Below are 19,202 nucleotides of genomic sequence, written 5' to 3'. Positions count from 1 at the left end.
TACATTGGAACTTAACTCTAAAACAATGATGAACATGCAAAAGTATTTCATTTTCAAAGCCATTTTTATATTTATGTATTTGTTTAATGTCTTGCCCCCTCCACTGAAATAAAAGCATTGAGGAGGGCAGGAATTACAGCCCCTTTGGGCTACACACTCTTACTTCAGACATAGTTTTAACAGTTTGGTTTTATTTCTAAGTTCATAACACATTTAGAGTCAATAATGAATAAAGGGGGAAAAGCAGCTAGAGGCAATGGAGCTTGTCTTAAATGCCTCTCAAGATGGAGAGATAGGCTTGTGTAACATGGAAAACCCCTAGCTAAATGGAATGTGAATATTCAGGCTAGGACACACAAAACATTTTTTTAAAGAACAGCTATGGGGAAATGGTAAGAAAGTTGAGTGTTTTTGGTCATGTCTGATTGGTATGAATAGGGGGCAGGGAGGTACCTTCATTAGAAATGGCTACAGGATTTAAGGATAGAGTTTAACTCCTTCTCAATCATGGAGCCTAGTTGAGTCTGTAGCACAGACACCAGAAATGGATGCAATCTTGCTTTTGGAAGTAATTAGGATTATTAATACTCCAGAGGACAGCCAGGAAATGATTAAGATGGCAATTTCATTCTGTTCTGCAAACCCATTTCTCAATGGGTAGTCAAGCAGTCACGTATTTGCTATTAAGGGCAGTAGGCAGATCTAACAGAATGATGTCTGGATTTAGAAACTGATAGGTCTAAATTGATCCTCACAGTTAGGAGCATTAAGTTAATTCCTGGTATCTGAGCAAAGACAGACAGATGCTGGACTAAATGGAATATAGTTCCTCAATGCCAGTGACAGATGATCCAGATAAAATCAGCTGGCTGTGTTCCTGCAGTATAATTGTCCCTGGTCCGCTGAGAATGCGGGAAGCAGAGGTCTGACTCCTCATGTGCAGCATGAATGAAGTGAGTGTACCTAATATCTTCAACGAGCTATCTGTTCCCTCAACTCAGGTCTCGCTACTTGAAGGACCACCACGGCCCACGTTACAGGAAGATCCTAGGCTTCGGGACCAGCGAGAGTGGTGGTTTCTGCGGCCTTCCCAGCTCACTGTCCACAGTCATGCCTGCCTTGGCCATTTGCTGGCAGTGCTTCCTTTCTGCTTTTGCTTCATGGACTGCTGTGCATTCTGCTCTCAGGTGTCACCAGCCCCAGCTTTTTCAGCAGACCACAGGGCCAGGACTACAGCACTCGCGTGGCGTGAGATGACAAAGCTCTGCTCCGAGCACATTAATCTAAAGTGAATTCAAGCAGCCTGCCTCCCTAAATCTGTTTTTCTCTCATACACACACGAATAATATATTTATAGTTTCTATTGGGAGTGTCAAGTACAAGATGCACAAGGAGGCCATGGTAGCCGTCTAGGAAAGGAAGGAAGGAATTAGGGGAGGAAATAAGGTTCAAATCAGATTTTAGGATTCGCTGGGCCTAGGTGAGAGCAGGAGAAAGCCAAGAGGTGTGAAACAGACTGCCAGGATATGGATTCGAAGGGGCAGGTGTGATTTTAATGAAGAGACTAGTGCGGATGGATATGGACGAGGGAGCCAGGGAGGTGGACAGGGATTAGAGGTCACAAAGGGAACTGCATCTATTCTGCAGACAAGTATGGAAGGCTGGCCCTAACTGAGCACCCACAATGCACTGAACACTGTGCTAGGTGCTTGTGTGACTAGGACACAGTGCCTGTGTTTAAGAAAACAGGATCCTTATGGCATAGGTACTATTACGATCTCTACTGTAAGATGAACAAACCAAGTTAAGGACTGAGTAAGAAATTCATCTGAGCTCCGAAGACAAGAAGCACTCTTAGAAGGCTACAACTCGTGCTGGGTGACCATGGCTGAGGCCATGAGTGTAGTGGGGCTGAGAGCACGACCTCATGTTACAATTAGGTCTTGGTTCTTGTGTGGCCAGGACACAGGTGGCAGAGGGAATGATGCAGGACGTCGCCTCTGTCTGGCAGTGGAGACCATGGGGCCGTCCGTATGACTACGAACAGTTGCATCTGTAACTGCAGGCAGCATGCACTTGGGGAGCGTGTTGAGTCTGAGTGCCCCGGGGACAGGCTTCCCTCCCAGGCACTCAGCCGCCACTCCTGCTTACCAGCCATGTGCCGCGGGCTGTGCTAAGCCACATCCCCCGAGCTCGCCTTTACAGAGAAAGCACACGACCAGCCATTATTTAGATAAATGTAGTGCGGATGAGAAGAATAACTTCCATTCAATAAGTACTTGTCACACCATGTCTTATACTTCCGGTTGTGAGCCTAGCCTTCAAAGGCCAAGCCATTTCTCTAGCCCTTAGCACACCATTTCTGGTGCTTTTCTTTTTAAACTTAAAAAAATTTAATTATGCCAAGCGGTGGTGGTGCACACCTTTAATCCTAGCACTTGGGAAGCAGAGGCAGGTAGATCTCAGTGAGTTCGACGCCAGCCTGGGCTACAAACCAAGTTCCAGGAAAGGCGCAAAGCAACACAGAGAAACCCTGTCTCAAAAACAAAAACAATTTAATTATGTGTTTGTGTGTGTATGTAAGAATGTGCACATGTGCGTGTAAGTGCCCAAGGACTCCAGAAAAGTGTCCTATCCCCTGGAGCCGGAGGGGATAGACCCCTGCAGGCTGGTCTACAACTTGGGTGCTGGGAACTGAACTCCGGTTTCTGCAGGAACAGTGTATGCTCTTAACCACTGAGTCCTCTATCTAGCCCTCAAATCAGAGGACAGAATCCCCGAGAGAGCTCAAACCACCAGCCTTTTTGTGTTTTTCTTTTAATAACCTACTCCATACAACTCTCAACTATAAATGTGTGAGTTACCAAAAGCATAATGCTCATTTGCTGTGCTGGGCACCATTCTACTTGCTTTACATATTTTGGCCATTCAACCAGCGGAAACTCCTTTGAGGCACTCTTATCCTCATCCTATAAACAAGAAAACTAAGACATCGAGAGTCTAAATAACTCACCCAGGTCACATGTGAGCAAGCAACAAAGCCAAAACTTGAACCCAGGCAGGCTGGGCTCATTTGATACATTAGAAAACTGGGACCCAGGGAAGCTCAGGAATTTGCCTCCCTCTAACCAAACATACAAGAAGGGGCTGAGGGAGGCTTTGGACAGATGTCTAATTAACACCAACACCCCCGGGTTGGTAAAACCACGAAGAGGAAAGGAGGAGCTAAGGGGAAAACAGGGGCAGAGGAATAAACCTTCTGTAAGAGGAGTGCGGTTCCTATGGAAGAACAGGGAAGACTACGTGGCGGGTGAGTGGATGGAATTATTTCCTGATCATCCTCTTTTCCCTAGTAGCAGGAAGGAGTTTCCAGAGGAACCCAGATGGAGACTTAACCCCTGTGAGATCACAGATATTGAGACCGAAAAATCTGATCTCAATCACTGGTGCAAATGGAAGGGGCTGCCATGAGCTCCCAATGCATCTCAGGTTCCTTTTCTCTCCCGCCACATTTCAGCCACTGGCCACCTCCCCTCTGCCTCCAGGATGCCATCCTCACGCTCTCAACTCCATTATTCCAGCCATTCTCCTTCCCCCTGGGGAGTTCACATCGGCATAAGAACCATGCTGTTATCCTTTTCTATCAAAACAAAAGTCAAACCTAACTTGACCCCACTCCCCTCTGAGTTACTCCCCTACCTGTCTCTTCCCTTTGGAGTAAAACTTCTCCTATTCTTGTCCTTCCTTCCTTTCTTCCTATTCTGTGTTGAGCCCTCTCCAATCAGACCTCGGCTCCTGCCTCTCCATTCAGGCCGCTCTCATTAGGGTCACTAATTACCTCCACATGACTAGAGCCAGTGGTCAGTTCTCAGGGCTCGTCTTATTTGACCTATCAGCATCTGTCACAGTTCATCTGGCGCACTTCCTTCACATGGCTTGTCAGGCAGCCTGGGCTCCTTCTACCTCACTGCTCAGCACTCGTGGTCCCCTGACACTCTTGGCTGCCCCTCTTCTCTCACTCTTACGTCGGGGTTGACCCAACATTGTCTCTAGCCTTCCTCTTCCCCTGCTGACTTGTGCTTTACCAGCTAACAAATGTGCTCTTCATACTCCTTGGGTGTCCTTCTTGTCTGCTACTCCTTACTGAGCAAAGATCTCAGCACATCCCAGCATCTCTCATGAGCCCCCATTCTTTAATAAACAGGAGGAGCTCTCACAAAGGTCTGAGGATGACTAAGTGCACTGTTCTTCTGTGGGCTGCTACCTGGAAGTCCTCATGGTTTCTCCTAGGATTCCAGTTCTAGGGACTGAACGTGCTTGAAGACTGGCCTTCACCTGAATTGAATTCATCCCAAGAAACACTTTGGGTCTCATATGCCTTCTTCAGAGATCACAGACATCCTCATATATAGTCTTGATTTCCTCATTTTCTAATAAAAATCCTAAGAGAGGCCTCCTACTGTATAGAATTCTCTTAGCACCTATAGTTAATTACCAAGGCCTATAGGTTAAAAACTTTAGGTAGACAGACAGATCAAAAGATATCCATATATTTTAAAATTGGGAAATTAGTAAGAATCACAATCAGAAAGCTTTTAAACAGTGAGCTGTGTAAGAAGTATTAGATTAAACCTGGAGGCACAATTGGGCACGATGGCATGTGTCTGTCAGCTCTTGGAATTTGGGGCCAGGATGAACTACAAAGTGAGACCCTGGGTTTTTTGTTTGTTTTTCAAGTCTGTCTCAACAGGTTTATGTTATCTCTATAATCCACCGACATATACGAACACCTGAACTGCCACCATCAAGTGTTCCCAAGGTTGGCACCTACCTTATATTTTGAAGTGTCCCAGTTGTGAACGACTCGTGCTGGGATGAGAAAGCTGTCGTCCACGTGGCAGCTGCTGCAGTAGTACCACCCACTGTAATTGCACACCTTGGCCTTGCCGTTAGAAAGACCAATAGATCGTTGGCATCCTGTTCAAGGCAAAAGATAGACCATGACTGCTGCTGGACTTTGAACACTGCAGAGCAAGTCTACACAGCCCTTAAGTTAAATGAAGTCTGTAGCAGAAGAGAAGCCGCAGAGAACACATGGGCCTAGGTGTCCCCTCCTTCCCAGGCTAAGAGTCTAAACCCACTCCCACCCCCCACCCCCGCTCCCTCGTCCTAACTAGACCCTTGTCTCTGGTCTCCTCTGATTCTAGTTCTTCTGCACATAGCTCCCAGAGATCCGTTTCTCCACAACTCTGCCTTTATTGCCCCACTTTCCTCCTCAGAAACTAATTTACACTACATACTTGGCTAGGAGCTTCTACTACAGGTTTGCTTGGCTTCCACAACATTCTGAGAAAAGAGACCCTGTTTTCCTATGAAAAAATGAAACATGGTAGTCCATGCCTGTAGTTGCAGAACTTGAGGCAAGAATCTTGGGTTCAAGGCCAGTCTAGGCTACATGACAAATCCCAGAGTTGTAAGCAGTCTGGGCAACGTAGTGAGTTCCTGTCTCAGAGCAACAAAACCAAGAGCTATCAACCTAGCTCAGTTCCTGGAGTACTTGCCCAGCAAAAGCAGCTCTGCATTCAACCCCAGCACTGCAAAAACCTGATATGGTGGCATTTGCATCTGGAGGCATTTCAAAGACAAAGGGAAGAGGATCAGAAATTAAAGGTCATTGTGGCTATATATCAAGTTTGAGGCTAGCCTGGGTGACATAACACCTTGGCCACAAAAAGAAAATCAAAACTAAACCAAAACAAAAGGAAGAACAGGAAGAAAGGCAGAGATGGAGAGAGGAAGAACGGAAGGATTTTGCAATGTTAAATGTGCTCTGTGAGATGATTCTGCAAATAAAAGGTAGAGATTGTATTTGGCTGTAAGTCTGTCTGGTGATGAAATGATCCCCAACTAGGATATACAGCATTTCCTTGCTTGAAAAGAGAAACATCAGTGTAAAGAATCTGGCATTTGACTGGCCCCACCTCACCTCTGCAGCTCTCCTCCTGTGCCTCTCCTTTGGATAGATACCCTATTCATTCCAGCCCGAGAACTGTCCACATCATCCTCAGGTAAACAGAGTGCACTCACTGCACCCTCAACACAGCAAACATGTCAGTTCCTACCCAATGCCGTAAGGGCTTGGGATCTCAACAAGTCTTGCACGCTATTAAGACCACGAGCTGCTGGTAGGTGATTGTTCATGCCCTTCTCCTATCCCAGGAGTTTTTTGATTCTGTGAGCACTGTCTAGGGACTGTCGGGGGACCTGGCAATAATCATGGCTCTGCCCCAAAGAGACCATGTTTCCTTAGGGGGAACGACCTTCTACTGATACATATGGAAATCCTGTCAGAAAGATCCTATCCCTGGGAGCCCCAGCATGGTCGATGAGCACTGTGCAAAGATCATCACTATTCTGAAATGTCTTATTTACAGCTTTCACTGTAGAACTCCTTCCTTCCATGTGGCATTCTTCATGGTCGGGTGCCAGAAATACACAGACTAAAGAGATCGGACACAAGCTCGTGGTGTAAGGACAAAATTGGTTTACTCTTCCAGCGATGATGATGATGATGATGATGATGATGATGAATAATGTGGCAATCAGTGTTATGATCCATTCCATTGGAAGGAGCTCAAAAAACATTTATTGAATACAAACTGCCTACCTACAAGACACACTTAAACTATGAAAATACTACAAAACCTAACCAAGTTTCCATCACAAATAAAATAGCATTAATAATCATGTCATTTCATGGTGCATCTCTGCAGAGAATTAGATCCTCTTGTTTTTAAACACAAAAGGGACTGAAAGACATCAAAGGCATATACCAGTGGTATATTCTAGTAACCAGATCTTCCCATGGTTCTTAAAATTATTATTCTTTCTGAACAACAGAGTAGCAACAAAATCACTCTGAGCCTGGTTTTGAGGCTGGCTGAGGAAAGAGAAACAATGTGCAGAAGATAAGGACCACACGAGCTTCTGTCTGATGGGAGAGATGCTGTCACAGCCCTGGGTGGGAAGTGCTGGAATGCTGTTTGCTGCACTCACGGACTGTGTGACTCATTTGGCATTCAGCACGTGCCTCCTTGAACTGTGGTGCCTTTTCATGGCCCTCTCCAGGCAGGCAGTAAACTTCTCAGATATGTCTTTTACCCTCAGCCCTTAACACAGGGTTTAACATGCAGTAGACAACTAATAAATGTTTGTGTTGAGACATGACAAACTAGGTACCTTCTGGCGCGCGTGCACGCACACACACACACACACACACACACACACACAGATAAAAGACTGTCATTTCCTATAGTTATTCCAAAAGTAATTCTTTGAACCTGATCGCATGTCTCTTCAAACAGCTTGCTTTCATTACTATTCCTGTTAAAATATGCTGCCCATCCTAAAGCCTGCACATTAAACATGTTTACCTGTGAGCAGAGGACAGACCCAAGTGGGACCTGACACATCCAAGCCCTGAGGATATCTGTTTCTGATAATTAGTAGATAGTCAAAATGAATTAACACTGAAATGACAGAACAGTGGCAGAGCATGCATGGTCTATGCAGTCACGGGAGAATTTTGAAGGCTGTGAGAAACTCTAAGAAGACACAAGTCTTGAGACTTCAGTTTCTTCAAAACACAGAATTGTTCCTGGAATGTGCTTTCATGCCCCTCCTAGGTGTAGAGGATAGGAGTGAATTTACTTTGGACTATTCATTACAATTGGCTAGTGTTATTTATTTATATGCCTCTATGGAAAAATCATGTATTTGCCATGTGCTGCTTGTCCACCATGTGTGGCTTGTATTTGTGACTATACACTTTACTCATGTGACTCTGCTTAATACTTGGAGTATAAATAGTCTGATGCTCTGAATAAAGTTGGCTATTGTGTGAGGCTCCATTCTCCCAGGTCCCACCGCCTCTAGAGTGGTGGACAGAACAGAATCCAATCCTTCCTAATAGATTAGCAGGTGACTGTGACCTTGCAGAACTTCAGTCAAAAACATAACTATAGTGCAAATTCCCACCAAAAACCCTGAACAAATGAACTAGCTCAATTTGGCTTTTTGATTGTTTGAATGTGGTATATAATAAATACCAATAGGCATCTCCTGAATACTAATAGGTACTAATGGGCTTACCCATCTGTAATTTTAATGACTTTACTATAATGTTCTATAACATATATAAGGCAACATTTAAAATACAAATATGCATTGAAAGTATATAACCTAAAAATGTTTATTATTTCATTGCTTGGTGGTGGCGCATGCCTTTAATTCCAGCACTTGGGAGGTAGAGGCCAGTGGATCTCTCTGAGTTCAAGACCAGCTTGATTTACAGAGTTCCAGAGCAGCCAGGACTACACAGAGAAAGCCTGTTTCAAGAAAAAAATGTTTATTATTTCAATGGGCACAGAGATCTTAAGTGGGTATTCCACTACATGTATTACTGAGACAAACTCAGCATGTTCAGAACTTTGCACAGGTTTCTGGGCTTATAAAAAGCGAGGCAGAGGGATGGGAGAACACAGCTCAGGCTCTTCAGGTTTTAGTGTAGACATGGGCAGCACTGTGTAGACTGCTACCTCTGGTCCTTGAGTGTCTTCACTGCTTTACGTGGAACCATGTTGTCCACTCAGTTCTTACGTCACTTTGAACCTGTCAGCATGCCTAGGACTACTCTAACATGTGAAGTACAGCAAAGTGCTACTCCAGAGCCAGGCAGCCTGGGTCACTCTTGCCCGGTGCACACTGTGAACCTGACCCAACCAACTCACTAGGCCTGCTTCCTCATATTAAAATAAACTGGATAGCTGAGACTGGTGGATGGTCAAATTCAGTGAGTATCCAAACTTTCTAGCAATGTCTATGACAAATGCAGAGCCCTCCCCAAGGTGATTTGGATTCTTGCAGAATTGGGGTAGCAACCAGAAATCCGTATTTCTCATGTTCATCTTCCCTTATTCCTCACTAGGGACTCTGATGGGTAAGGGCTGGGGCTGGCTCCTGGTTTCTCTGTGACCTACTTCCAAAGTCCCTTCAAGCTCTAAATGACAGTGCAGAAGACATATTACTCAGTGAAAATCATAATTCATTGCATGCCTTCCAAAACTAAAGTTTCAGTTTTTAGTCAATTTCTAGACATCAGTTATGGAAAAGCACCCTGGGCTCGGTCTAGAAGTGTTGATTCCCCACACTACAGATGGAACTGGGGATTTGCACATGCTCTGTAAGAGCTCTACCACCAGCTACACCCAGAGCATCCTCATTGCTACTAGGAAGCCTCCTATTCAACTGAGAAAGAATTAAAGCTTTTTAGCCCCGATCCAACGCACTTGCCTTTGAGAGAGCACAGTGTGGTTGGGAGGAAGACAAGAGGCTACTGACCTGATAGAGACTCACTGTCCTTCCAAACAGCACATCTCCTCTGCCTCCAGAAGGAAGCCCTGCTCTGTTGATTGACAGCGAGATTTCCTTTACTGTCATACTGCAGGTCAGGGACTGAAAGTGTCTGAAGCAATTTCCCAAGAAGAGGCACAATCTGGGATTTTAATTTATCATTGTGAGGTTTTCAACAGGGGAAAGAAAGTGTGCTTTCTTAAAAATGACTGTTAAGAAACTTTTCGTCAAGAGTGCCAAAAGTGGACTCTGAAAAGCAACATTATGGGAAAAAACAGAGTTGCAAAGCAGACAGACAATAATTAATTGAAATAACTAATTAGGGCTTATTTACATATATTTTATGTACTTTCAAACAGATTTTCAACAACATTTCTAAATTCAAGGGCGTCTGTGGAAGGGGACACTCTACATGTTGGATCAAAGCAAATGCATTCTCCTAGGTTCTTTTTGAAACTCTGAGTGGTCAATTCATAAGAACAAAAAACTATCTCACAAGAGAACTCACTGGCTATTTTTTTTTTTTTTTTTTATTGCTTCTCACCCCACTTCACATCTTTAATGAACACATGCTCTGAAGAGCCTAGCTTCCCCCGTGATACACTTTTGGAAACAAATGTCACCATTTAACCAAAACCCTGTTTGCTGCAGATACAGTTCATCTCCCAAACGGCCTTTCACTAAGACATCCAAAACAATCTAAGGCTTGGAACAGACATTCTGGCATAATTCTCCACAGAGCACGATCTTTCTCCGCACAAAGGCACCTAGTTAGCTTGGCCGGCTGCAGTGTGGTGTTGTTAAGGCTAAGGTCTTGAGCAGGAGCCAACAGTCTTCTTATTTCTTAACAGCTGTCAACTTCTGCAGCCTACCCCGAACCCGGGAACCCGAGGCCCAACAGGGAGGGACAGAACTGAGGCTGATCCATCCCTAGGTGAGTCTATCTCACTCTGGAAGTGCTAGCTACTCCTAGCCAGTCCTCATCCTGTAGCACGAGCTTTCATCTACTTCCATGAGGTCAACCAGTATTTTCCTTTGTATTTGGCAGGTAGAGATGCTCTAAAGAATAAAATTAAATAAATGATGGAAGAAGAGAAGAAAGTGCTTTTCTAAAAAAGGGAAGAGAAAAAGTCAGATAGTGGTCATATACATTGTAATCTCAGCACTTGGGAGGTGGGGGCAGGATGATCAGGAGTTCAAGGCTAACTAGGCTATCTTTCAGAAACCCTATCTTCTAAAAACAGGAGGGGAGGTGTGAGATGGAGTTTGAGGGGACAAATTTTCATTTGCTCTGTAAAAACAGAAAAAAACACAGACTAGCTAAGACATCATGGTGTCTGTAATCCCTACACGCCAGTGGCTGAAGCAAGAGGATCGTGACTTCAAAGCTAATGTGGGCGTATATAGGAAGACCTGTCTTTAAAAGGGGATGGGAAGGGAAGGGAAAGCAGAAGGGAAATCTGATGCATTTCATAGCCTCTTTTCCACAGGCATAGCACAGGATGGAGTGTCCACAGCTAAGCGGAGGAACGGGCTCTCCCAGTCCTTCCTTCCTTCCTTCCTTTCCTTCCTTCCTTCCTTCCTTCCTTCCTTCCTTCCTTCCTTCCTTCCTTCCTTCCTTCCTTCCTTCCTTCCTTTCCTTCCTTCCTTCCTTCCTTCCTTCCTCCCTCCCTCCCTCCCTCCCTCCCCCCCCTCCTTCCCTCCCTCCCTCCCTCCCTCCCTCCAGTGTCCTGGCCAGGAGCAGTGGGTTGCCATAAACATGCACTATGTAAAATGCTGATCTTGCTGCTCTCAGGCCTGGACTTTAGGTTTAGACTCTTGAGACTGTATTTTTTCCAAAGTGAAGCAGAGGCCCAATGACTTGGTATTTTACAAGAATTAGGGGTGATGAAGACCAGTAGTATGGTTCTGTGGTTGAACACTTGATTAGAATGTGTGAAGGTCCTGGGTTTGACACTCCCATGCACCCAAGTGCTAAAAAAAAATAAAAAATAAAGAAAAGCAATGTCAAGAATTGGACGTAAGATCATAACCAACTTGGCTTCCCTAGCTTATTGTCTGTAACCATTTACTAGTTAAGAGTTAGTGTTAAGCTGGGCATGTAGTGGCACATGCTTTAATTCCAGGAAGAGGCAGGCAGATTTCTGAGTTCAAGGCCAGCCTGGTCTATGTAGTGAGTTCCAGAACAGCCAGAGCTACAAACTAAGATCCTGTTTTGAAACAAACAAACAAACAAACAAACAAGCAAACAAACAAACAACAAAAAGGAGTTAGTGTTGAATATACACTTTTAAAAAGAAACAGCAGTTTGGCATATATTTGGCATAAATGGAATGTTCTGCTTATCCAGCCTGGGATTAGCCCAGATATAGTCAGTGTTTAAGTGAAGGACCATCTAATATAAGGCACAAGCAATCTTTTCAGTGTAGGGTTGGTATTAAGTGAAGTTGAGAAGAAACAAAAATCAGCCCCAGCCTTGTACCCTAAACAGCAGAAAGGGACAGAGTCTAAATGTAACGGTGACTATCACTACACCTCAGCTGGCATGGTAGAAATGAGGCCAGGCAATTCTACTTGCGAAATGGAAAGGCTGCAGAGAATAAAGGAATCTGAAAACTCCTACTTACTAATCACTGACTCAGCCCCTTTCCTATCTCAAGCATCCAAATTACCTCTGAGTCTTTGGAATAAAGACAGTAACTCACAAAGCAGAAGGGATCTACTTAATCATAAAACAAATTAAGACATTGAACATTTAGATGACGACTATGGCATATAACACTGAGTATGTACATTTTGTTTGTTATAAGGCAAATAATATTTACAAGCATCTCAAAACTGAGGAACAAGAGGAGAACTCTGTCTTGCGCCACTATAATTACTTTACTAATATGAAGAAATGGTGTGGAAGTGGGCAGAGATTTGGCTGAAATTATACACCATTTTAGGCTGCAAAAGCTCAAAATTATATTCTCCCTAAGGTTTTAAATACTTTGATAGTGGATTCTCTTGGCAAGGAATAAAAACTTCATAGCTAGTTGCTCTCAGAAAAAACAAAAACCAAGCAAACAGGCCATTAAACAAAAATCTCAGTGCTAGGCATGGATATCTCCTTTCAGGTTATCAGTCAAAAGCCCCAGATACCTCCAGAACAACATAGGCAATTGCCAATGCCCTTGGTTGCTTACTATAACTAACTAGATGTTAAGATTCTGAAGCTAAGCCGGGCGGTGGTGGCGCACGCCTTTAATCCCAGCACTCGGGAGGCAGAGCCTGGCGGATCTCTGTGAGTTCGAGGCCAGCCTGGGCTACCAAGTGAGTTCCAGGAAAGGCGCAAAGCTATGCAGAGAAACCCTGTCTCGAAAAACCAAAAAAAAAAAAAAAAGATTCTGAAGCTAAAGATACCACACACTTTGGTGGCTGGACATAGAAATAAATCAATCTGGAGCGGACTAGGAAGTTTCTTCCTTCTGGCTAGCTTTCACAGTGCCACAAGGTACTATGCAGGCTATGGGGGGGGGGGGGGATTGTTGAAGAACATCAATGGTCTTACCCAGTGCCGGATCCCGCATGCTACAATACTGACCTGCAAAGATGCACCCACGGATGCAAGCGTGGCGTGACTGTTAGGGCAGCAGTGACTACCCACTTTCTGACTGGATTTCAGGCACTCACCACAGGAGATTCATGCCTGGCACTTAATACCTGGCCCCCAAATCTATGGTCAGGGAGGCCACAGGCCCTACAGGGAAACCTACGATTGTTGTTTTGTTAACTGCTCATGTTGTCAATCTGCCTTCTGAATATTTATGCTTCTTCTACCCACAGGCTAGTGTTGCTCTTAACCTTGGTCAGAGAAACTTCTTTTTGCAGTGGACAACAAGTAGTGTGAAGACTCATAAACTGGTCAAAAGGCTAAGAATAAGTGTCACGGGGTGTTCAGCCCTAAATGGAACATCTGTATCAACTCTGCACCTGCAAGGCTCAGGAAACAGCGCGGAAAAGGGGGCGGAGAGGCTGGGGAGCGGAGCTGCGAACTGCGGTGCTCTGGACATGACATGCACCGCATTCATGAACTCACAGCAGCTGGGGTTACATAAATAAGACCTGCACAGTATCAAGTCAGTCAGCATTCCAGGATGGGTCAGGGAGGAGCTCACAAAGCCCCAAACATTGCTGACACGTCTTTTGGCAGCTGATGGTTGCTTGGGAAAAAGAGTCAATTTTCTTCATGGATCAGGCTCTAGGAGATGCCCATGTACCCATGCACAGGCAGCATTAATAAACTGGACTCGGTGAGTTCCAAAAGGAAGAAAGGAAGGGAGGAACGAAGAGAAGATAAAGGTAGGAGGGGGCTGTGTTGAGATGGAGCCCAGGGAGGAAGAGAAAGGAGAGTGTGGGTAGCTATGATCAAGATACCTTGTATGTATGTATGAAACTGTCAATGAATAGTTGAAAATATTTTAAAAAGAAAAAATGAGCCAGGTGATGGTGACACACCTTTAATCCCAGCACTCAGGTGGCAGAAGCAAGCAGATCTCTATAAGTTCAAGATCTACAGAGTGAGTTCCAGGATAGCCAGAGCTATCTGTGTAAAAAAAAAAAAAAAAAAAAAGATAAAGAAAAAGAAAAAGAAAGAAAAGAAAAAAATAATGACCTTTATAGCTGGAAGAGACCCTACACACTTAAATATAATCCTAAAACATACTGGTTATTTCCAAACCTATCCTGAAGTCATGTCTATTTATTACAGAACAATGGTTTACTGGTGAGTTTCATTTTATGTTCACCTATGAAGTTTACAGTGATAAGAAATTATATATGTGAAAATGTCACTACCTGTTGGCTGGAACGTGGCTCATAAAATTCTGCTGTGCAATCTGAGGCTGACACACATTCAAAAGCATGAATCAAGCTAGGAAGGAAACGGTCCCTACCACGGTTGAGACACTTGGGTTAACTTGAGTTGGCACTTGCAGAATGGACTGCAGCTGTTGCGAGCACAGTTATGTCCTTAAGAAAGTAAGAGGAGGGAACGACTCCTCTGGGGGAAACACGTGTACTGAACCAGGAGTTTTCCTCTCCCTACAGCGATGTGCATGTGTCGTGCCTGTGAAGTTCTAGCACTGTGCCTTGATGCAGTGAGTTCGGTGCCCGTTATATCTAGAGGCAGGACAGTGGCAGATGAGGAGACTGGAACCAGCAGACAGAGGCTACCTACAAAGCACCACTGTGTATGACTTAATTCTACTTGCAGAATTAAGGCAACCAAAGAAACGCAACCCTGCATTTTTTTCCTAGTCTGAATAGGATTAAAAACTTCAGGAGGCAGAGCCAGGCGGATCTCTGTGAGTTCCAGGAGAGGCGCAAAGCTACACAGAGAAACCCTGTCTTGAAAAAACAAAACAAAACAAAACAAAACAAAACAAACAAAAAAAAAAACTTCAAGTAAACTGTAAACTGTTAGGTAAGGCTTTTGTTTGGTTTGGGTTTTTAGTTGTGTGGGGCATTATTTGCACTGACTATTTAAAATCTAAGACATCTCTGATGTGCAATACGTTGGCTGTATTAATAGTACTAAAGGCACTATATTTAAGAAATGAAGGGACTAGCACATGTCAGGTGGTTTCTGCTGACTGAAAATATAAGCTTACTAACTGCTACAGGACTTGACCAATCTCACGGAATGTTGTTATAAAGGCTATAAAGCGTGGGCTGGAAAGACGGCACGGCTCAGCAGTTTGGAGCACTTGTTTGCTCTTGCAGGGGACTTGGGTTTGACTCCAGCACCCGTATGATGATTCACAACCATTCATAACTCCAGTTCTAGATCATCTGATGCCGTCTTCTAACCACAACGGGCACCAAGAACACACGTGGTGCACAAACATACATGCAGAGAAACACTACCTATAGTTTTCAAAAATCTAATTTAAAATTTTTAATTATAAATTCGTGAAAGAAATTAATAAATACTGAGTCGATGCCGATTCATGAGAAGTGTCAGGATTTATTGGTCTTTCAGGTAAATAATGATTGAGAACCTAAAGTCAATATTTAGTCAAAATTTATCTTGAAAGGCAATAAATCTTGATTTTTGCTAAGGCGAATAAGTAAATAATGTGTACCATTCTAGAGATACTGACTGCTTTTCATCTACTAAATATCTACCTTGAGTTGTAAACAGAATGATCTACAAGAGATTTTCACTTCTAAAAGACATGATTTGAATCATCATGTTACTTTTAATTTTTCTTACAAGACACTTCAATGGCAGTGTTTATATTAGTGTAAGATGGAAAGTTTCATAATGAAATGTTACAACTTCAGCTCCCTGTGTATTTAAATCAGTCCAAATGTAGTAATTTTTCCATTCTGTTTTCCTCTTAAAGTCAATGACTTGACTTTCTCATTTACTTCTGTTTGTTGGATTCTGAGGTGCGGGGGGAAAGGACTTTAGGAAAAGTCATGTCAGTAAAGACTTCAGTCAGACAAACCAGAGCATGTTTAAGAACCCCTGTATTCCAGTTGTCTGAGTGACACTGTGAGGTATCACTGGAAGGTGGCTTGGACAAGAGCTTGGAATAAGGGGCTGTGCTCAGGGCACGGTGATCTAACAGAGCAGAGGAACTGCTAGAACTGTCTAAAGCAGGGTGGCATTCTGAGCTTTGAGAGGATTCACTGCTAAGAAAGAAGTGGAAGTGGAGAGAACCAGTTGAGCCCTGACTTGCATGGGTCTTGTCTTGGGAACAGAAATAGAAGGGGCTGCAGCCTGATGTGGAAGCACTGTCAAAATGCCCAGGATGTTCTGAGCCCACAACTTCTGCAGGAGCCCCTAGAGTCAGAAGAACAGGCAGTTGGGAGGGAAAATGATGTTGCTCAGGACAGGCCTCTACAACAAAGCATTACTAGGCCCAAATGACGGACACATTACTGTTAAAAAAAAAAAAAAAAAAAAACAGGAGAGCAAGAATATCAGAGCTCTCTATACTCACCCAGCTTAATCACCTTCTGTGCCAGCAACGGCTCTAACTTCTACTAGGGAATGGGAAAAGCCCTTCTACAAGCTTTACTTTCTTACCCCCCCCCCAAAAAAAAAAAAAAAAAATTCAAGCTGCTTGGTAAAAGAAATGCTATGAATTAATGTAAGCCTAGGAACTGTAGCCATGAGACTGGATTCTTCAGAAGAGCTGCCAGCTAAAGTCATGCTGGGATCAAGAAAAACGGGCCTTGGCGGTTTGTGTTCCTGGAGTTGTATCCATGCCAGTGGATGTCCACACAATCCAGAAGAGAATTTGACATTGCTGCTGCTACTGTTGCTGTTATAACAATGGCGCACACCGCTGCTACTGTTTCTGGGATTACCATTTCATAATTGCTTACTACAGCTAGCACAGTGGAGACCCTGGCAACAAAAGTAGCTACCACAGTTAGCTAATCTTTCATTCTATTAGGCATGATAAATTTAATTCAGTAGTTATATACATCTCGATTGGCTTTGAAAATTATAAACTTATAAACTCAAGTTCCAGTTGCTTTTGGGATACTATCTTACAAGGACTCCAACGTACAGTATGGCTCGTTAAGGAAGGGAATGGCTCAGTTGCCTTTAGCCTACTGGCTATGGGTGAGATAGGACCTCTGTTGGTCTTTTCTGTATCGAACAAACAGATTGCAAGCCCAGTGCCACTTTGAGATCTTTGGCAGCAGTTAACTCTGCAGCTCACACATGATTGAGCCTGTATGATAATGAGTATTCAGAGACAGGTAATGCCTGGGGGCACTCACCAACCTAAGACAGAGCACCTGTGTGGCCTGGGCAGGTGTCTCCATGACGGGTAAGGTGACCTGCTGATGTCCCACGCAACCCAAGTCAGAAGCTCATTTTTTAATAAAAGGGGGACCTGCAGGGCCCTGTCCCCCCCGCCCCCCCCCCCCCCGCTGTTTTGGGTAACTGTTGCCTTGCTTGTGGACCTTGACCTTGATATCCTCCCAATGCTAATTTCCTGCCAGGTTCTACCCTCCTGAATGCTTAAGGGAAGATCCTTGTCTGTGTATCCTAAATAATGGGCGTTAACAGCTTAGATGCAAGATTGTAAAACATCAGTAGTGAACTTCTGCCCTCCGGGGTCCTCCCATTGTGCTGTAAGCCTGTATTTAACCTCCTACCCCCTTCAAGAAATGATATTCAACATTTAAAATTAAAAAAAAATATATATATATATATATATATATTTGAGTGAATACTGTAATCTATGAATACCACAAATGTGATTAATATCATGAGTGTAAGTAATGAATATCATGAGTGATGAGTGTAATTTAAAAAAAAAAATGCTATGGAAAAGAGGTCTTGCCCATGCTGAACTCTGCCTTCTAAACAGCCTGCTTGTAACTTTGGGGCTTTCTCTTTACAAAGAATCCTTTTGGTGAATCACTTGCCCATTAAGAACCCTCACTTGAAGGCTACTGGCCACAGGGTTTAATGCTTCTTTAGCACAGCTTACCTCCTTCCATCGGTTCTGTCTTAACACTGAGCCTGAAGTCCTGTGATCCAGCACAGGAGGTCAGCGTCAGTATGATGTAAAACGGCAAAGAAAGGCTCGGACGGGCTATTTAGAGCTGGGGAAGGATGTGTATTTTAAATAAGCTGCCTTATTAAATAAGCTGCTTATGTTCCTCTGAAATAGAGCTGGGCCTGAGAAAAGAAGTAATAGTAGTGCTGGCACTCTCTAAACTCAGGATCACTTGACATTTTTCATTTGGAGACTATTATTAGGGTATTTTTTATCTTAATCGCTCGAATTCTAAAAGATCCTGTGATTCACCTTACCTTACTTACCCCCAGCCCTGCTCCGAACACTTTGTCTTGCAAAGCATCCAATGTATCCGTCAATTATGTTCTTCCTGCAGCACCTTCTGCCGGCATTTAACATTCTGTTCAATCACACCAGCTCTCCCTGCGTGATCCCCCAGTCACGTCTCTGTCATGATTGGTCTCAAAGGTCAACAACCTTTCAGTAGCTTAGAAGTTGCTATCTTTTTGATTTATCTGAGAAACAACAGGTCTCTCCTTGCTCTGTTTCTGGACCTAATCTTTGCTTCCAGCTTGGATTTCCAAGTCTCGACTTGCATTAGCCTCGAAGTCTGTAGCTTAATCACACACAGTGCCGCACCATGGTCGCTTCTGACTTCCCCTCACATCACGCCCTGTTCTTAACACATGCTTCCCTTTCCTTATGTTGCACGGGGTCTCATCTCTTTGAACTTTACGGCATCTTTAAAAGACAATCTTCCTGCTTCTTCCCGACAGCATCTCTTAGAGTAATGTCTACTTGAGCTATTTCAGTAATGACAACAATTTGGTCAAATTAAAGCCATGAGAGGGGACCCAAGGAGTAGCAGGGACAGTCTCCAAATGGAAAAAGATGACTTTCATCAGGCTGCTGTGAATCCATGCTTGGATTTTATTTCCATCCCACACCCAATTCCATATGCGCCATGAGATTCAGAAACGGCATTGCCTTACCTCTTCCCTTTATTCCTTTGTCTTACGACTTTCCGGGTTTTTCTGATTCCCTTAAAATACACCTGTGACCATGTCCAAAGCTAATACTTTTAATTAAATGCTTGGTATTTGAAGTCAGGCTGTTTGTATTCTTTAATTTAGACAAGATAGGCCAAATTAAAAACTGCCTACAAGTAGAAATTCCTATTTTCTGGTCCTCATCTTGCCACTAAAAGGGATTTCTGAGCATAATAGTCTCGGATTCTCTCTCAGCCCCTTATCA

General features: G+C 43.8%; 1 protein-coding gene across 3 annotated transcripts in view; it reads right to left on the bottom strand.

Moving 5' to 3' along the window:
* Plekhm3 (pleckstrin homology domain containing M3) overlaps positions 1 to 19,202 on the bottom strand; it is a 164,960-nt gene that overhangs the window by 96,797 nt on the left and 48,961 nt on the right. For all 3 annotated transcript variants that reach the window (XM_042260222.2, XM_015993891.3, XM_042260221.2), the window contains exon 4: positions 4,832 to 4,977. In XM_042260222.2, the coding sequence (XP_042116156.1) occupies positions 4,832 to 4,977 (146 nt within the window). The remainder of the gene's footprint in view (positions 1 to 4,831; positions 4,978 to 19,202) is intronic.

This window comes from Peromyscus maniculatus, chromosome 13 (genome assembly GCF_049852395.1).
Source record: "Peromyscus maniculatus bairdii isolate BWxNUB_F1_BW_parent chromosome 13, HU_Pman_BW_mat_3.1, whole genome shotgun sequence".
Taxonomy (NCBI): Eukaryota; Metazoa; Chordata; class Mammalia; order Rodentia; family Cricetidae; genus Peromyscus; species Peromyscus maniculatus.
Note: the sequence above shows the minus strand (reverse complement) of the source record. Positions and strands in the feature narration are given on the sequence as shown.